This window comes from Xenopus laevis, chromosome 2L (assembly GCF_017654675.1).
Source record: "Xenopus laevis strain J_2021 chromosome 2L, Xenopus_laevis_v10.1, whole genome shotgun sequence".
Lineage (NCBI taxonomy): Eukaryota > Metazoa > Chordata > Amphibia > Anura > Pipidae > Xenopus > Xenopus laevis.
The window spans coordinates 127,734,210-127,738,521 of record NC_054373.1 but is presented as its reverse complement, the minus strand read 5'-3'; the positions used below and the strand labels follow the sequence as shown (position 1 = coordinate 127,738,521).

The window sequence follows — 4,312 nt, the reverse complement described above, 5'->3', positions numbered from 1 at the left end:
CTATTGAGTGTGGAACAAAGGCAGTCTTTGGAGGATACGTTACACCTCACCTGGAGCAGCCACGTAAGGCCAATTCAGATAGAAATCTTGTTCGGATACTCAGCCACTCAACTTGGGCTTTTCCCCCCTATTTTCCCTGGAATGAGTTTGATTTTGTACTCTTTGTTCAGCAAGGAGCCAGTGATCCTTTAATTCTTACTTTGCCATCCAATATCCAGACAGAACATCACACACCAATAGAAAACGTGCAAACAGAATTTGGAGGGGGAAAAAAAAGCCAATATTTTTCTTTTTTTCTTTTACTTTGTATTACAGAAAGGCAAAATAAAACTAAGTACAAGTTAGCCGGCTTCATTCACATATATTAGTCAAAATATACACATTACAAAAGTAAACAAAGATCTGGACTTTGACTAAAGGGGAAATGAGTCTAAATGATCATTATTTAACCTGCTTTGTTGGGATTTTTTTTTTGGGGGGGTGGGGGAAACACATGGCAACTAAATTCCCCAAATCGAGCAGGTAATTTTCAAGTTTGGTTAATCTGTGGAGGGGGGGCGGGAAAGATTTATGGTATTCTCTAAATAATAAATATACAGCTATTAGACATAAGGAAAATTGTCTTTAAAAACTTGAAAGGAGACTGCAGTCCTTATGTGTCACATAATATTAGGATTTACTCTGAAATAGCTTCTTTGCTTTAGACTTACTGAGATTGGGGGGAAAGAGCAGCAAGTTCTCTCAATCATCTACACATTTACATTGTGTCCTCAGGAGCCTTTGCCAGAATAACATGGGATTCCTGCAAGAGCTCAGAAAGTTCTGTAGAGATCAGCAGTATCTCTGATTCCATTTAGTGCCATTTCAATCGCAGTTCTGTGCTGCGACTAATATTTCCCATCCAGTGCTAGAGTCTGTGTGTGTGTGTGTACAAGCAGTTGCACACAAGTGTCCCACATCATCCCACACAAGTCGCAGGGAGATCTCTGTCGCTGCGACTCTGTGTCCGGCTATTGCATGCAAAGTGGCAGCAGAGTCGCAGCCAACGCTGTAAAGTCGCGACACGGATATAACAAGTGCACAACGAGGGCCATTTGAAATGTTCTGTGCTAGGTGGTTTTTCTTGTTTTGTAGAAACCAGTTTGTACGAGGAAACGTACCCAGTACTTAATATCAGCAGCACAACACAAGTTCCTCCCAAGTGAAGGAATCCAGAATTACTCCACATAAGCCACGTGCGACTGGTCGCTTCTGCGACACATCACACTTTTCACTCTATTTCACAGCATCATAAGCCAGTATGACTGACAATGGAGTGTTTGTAGCCGGGAGTTAGAGGAGATCCAGTCCTAGGGCTGAGTCCATGGGTCCCACATTGGGTTCCAACTGTCGGTTGGAATAGCAGTGCCCTTAGTCGGGCTGTCATGCCGTCATAAAGCTGCCGCATAGGCTGCCGCGGGGTACGGCTCCAGTTGAGGTTTGCCCATGCCTGGGAAGAGAATATAGGCTAATGGGGGCTGCAGTCCTGGACTGGGCCATCCTGTACAATTACATGGGATCATATAACCAGGGTTCCCAGGAGAGGGGTGAGTATGTGTGTGACCCCCACCAGCAGCAGCGGCTGCTGCAGCTGCGGCTGCGACCCCAGAAAAGGCGCCCCCACTTGACTGAGGGTATCCAATAGACGAGGTATAAGGAATAGATGAGGAAGATGTGATCTCTGCCATCTTAGAGCTAAAATCAAACAGAGAATAAGGATTAGTTGCGCCACCGGCGGCTGCTGCAGCTGCAGCCGCTGCGGCTGCCGCAGACGGCGGAAAGAACACTCTAGCTGCTGCCGCAGCTGCGGCGGCTGCCGCTTTTTCTGGGTTGGACAGAAAGGAATCCGTGAGGGCCCCTGCTCCGTGTAGCCCAGCAACCTTCAGTCCATCATGGTCCCCTGTCAAACTATAGGGCATTGGGAAGGCAAACTTGTCCTTTTTGAGTAGAGTCTTGGGTTTCCTGCGAGGCCGGTACTTGTAGTCTGGGTGATCCTTCATGTGCATCGCGCGCAGCCTCTTCGCCTCATCAATGAACGGTCGTTTCTCGGCCTCGGTCAGCAACTTCCACTCCGCGCCCAGTCTCTTGCTGATCTCAGAGTTGTGCATCTTGGGGTTCTCTTGGGCCATTTTCCTCCTTTGGGCTCGGGACCACACCATAAAGGCGTTCATGGGTCTCTTCACATGATCCAGCGGTTTAGCCATCCCAGTTCACTCGAGACACCCCTCAAAATGCCTTGATGTCGCTTTATCGCTGTGCGGGCGTTTGTGTCTGGGCAGGGACAGTCGTTGCGCTCCGCATAGGCCGATCCGATAGAAAGTCCGCGCAACGTTGGATGAAGTTGCCTTTTCTATACAGAATGGATAAGGACAATGTCCAGTCCGTGTAAATGGCGCGCTGTCCGGTAGTGAAGAGTTATAACTAACACGGGTACAGTCCAAGTGCAGTTGCCTGCGACAGCTCAGTCTGAAATGCGATCAAGTTGTGTGGTGTAGCCAGGACAGCAGCGACAGCACAAGTGGCAAGTGAGTGGCTTGTACTCCTGACAGCACAAGTGATGGCTCTTAGTCCCCAGGCAGCGAGCAGTCAATCACAAGCAGCTCTCAAGCGGAACCAGCACAAGTGAAATCCAATTCCATGTCCTGTTCACTCCATAAATACAATCCCTTGTTATTTTCTGCGTCCGGAGAGTTTATCGTCCAGCTCCTGTGTCAGTGCTCTGCCCGTGTTTGCGCTCTCTTGCCTGGGACACTGCGCACTGCCCCTGTGCCAATGACATGCTCGCTAATGTCGCAAGATCAGCGGCGAGACGTCAGGACAGCTTTCCTTTATGGTCAAACAACTCCCAGGTGCAGCTTCAACTTAATTCTCTCCGCAAAGTTCCTCGCCTCTAGTCTCCACTCCCCTCTCTCTTTCTCTGCTTGAAAACCAGAAGGGGATCTTTTTTTTGGTAACTCAAACTGGGCGGGGGTGAGAGGTGGGTGTGTGAGTGCAGAGGGAGGTGGCGAGAAGTTGTACAGCGCTAAGTAACTTGCTCCCCTGCCCGACACAACTGCGCACCCCCGGCCTGACCAGTGCAAGTGCTGAGCTTGGGGGACGCCGACCCCCTTTGGCAACGACGATGGGCGTTACCCTGCGATCCTCCTGCAGGTTAATGGGAGGCAGAGCTAATAAGTGGCACCAGCTCACATCCTATATTGCCAGCGTTCAGCCTGAACCCCTGCAACTCTTCTCTTTAAATAACATTAATAAATACGGCACGAAATAATCGCCCCCTTGTATGAATGGACATTATTGCCCTTGCTGAATACAATAATAACCTTTATAAGAAATGAAATATAAGAATCACTTCAGGTAAACCTCCCCGTCATGTGTCAGTATTTCACTCCCCCGAGCTCCATCTCTCACACCCCCCATTCATGATCCGCCGCTACTGGAATATTATACGTTTATATTGGGATCATTGTGTGAGGTAACAGCAGGTAACACATGAAGTAGAAGTAGAAGAAGAAGAAGAAGACGTCTTTATGAACGTGTCTGGGCGATACTTTGTGCGAGACACACGGCCCTTAGTCGCAGCAACTTCTGCCCAATAATCACACGAATAAACACACGAACGAAGAAGAAAGTTCCCAGTGACAATTGAGCAATCACCATTCACTGTACAATAACAACTGGATGTAGCTAAGTGCCCGGAGCTTGTCACTTTTATTTTCATTCACGTGAGAATTAAATTCCAGATTATATTGTTTTCTTTCCCGATGTTTATCTAGCCCGGCTATTAGCCCCTACACAATGGCTTTTTTTTGTTTGTTTGGCCATATCTTGTTATCATAGCACTTGTCACAACTATTTCACTAACAAATTGACTTGCCAATCAGGACCGACTCGCCTGCCTTGTTTGGGCTTTATCACTTTGACTGTGGCGAGCCACCACGCTATGTAGCCACACGCTTTAACCACCTCACTGCCAGACAAGTCAGCAAAACCCATCTTCTACGCCTTACACTATTATAACTAATGATGTCATACTCTGCGCGGGAGTGACGTTTCACACATCAGAGGCGCGTCACTTTTGCAAAGTATACAGGATTGTTTAATCAAGTTATATTATAGTGAGATGTTTCACTGCTTCCTATTATACATATATATATATATATATATATATATATAGCAAAAAGGATGACCAGCAACACCGAGATAACTTGTAGAATGCTCAAAGTTGTATTGTGAAATTACATATATATATATATATATATATATATATATATAT

The 4,312-nt window shown here is 46.9% G+C and overlaps 1 protein-coding gene across 1 annotated transcript; it reads right to left on the bottom strand.

The window, feature by feature from the left end:
* Window positions 1-345: 345 nt before the first annotated feature.
* On the bottom strand, window positions 346-3,124 carry sox21.L (SRY-box 21 L homeolog). The gene has a single exon (XM_018247249.2). It carries the CDS (start codon window positions 2,241-2,243, stop codon window positions 1,431-1,433), a length of 813 nt encoding a protein of 270 aa, XP_018102738.1. The 5' UTR covers window positions 2,244-3,124; the 3' UTR covers window positions 346-1,430.
* Between the last annotated feature and the right edge of the window lie 1,188 nt (window positions 3,125-4,312).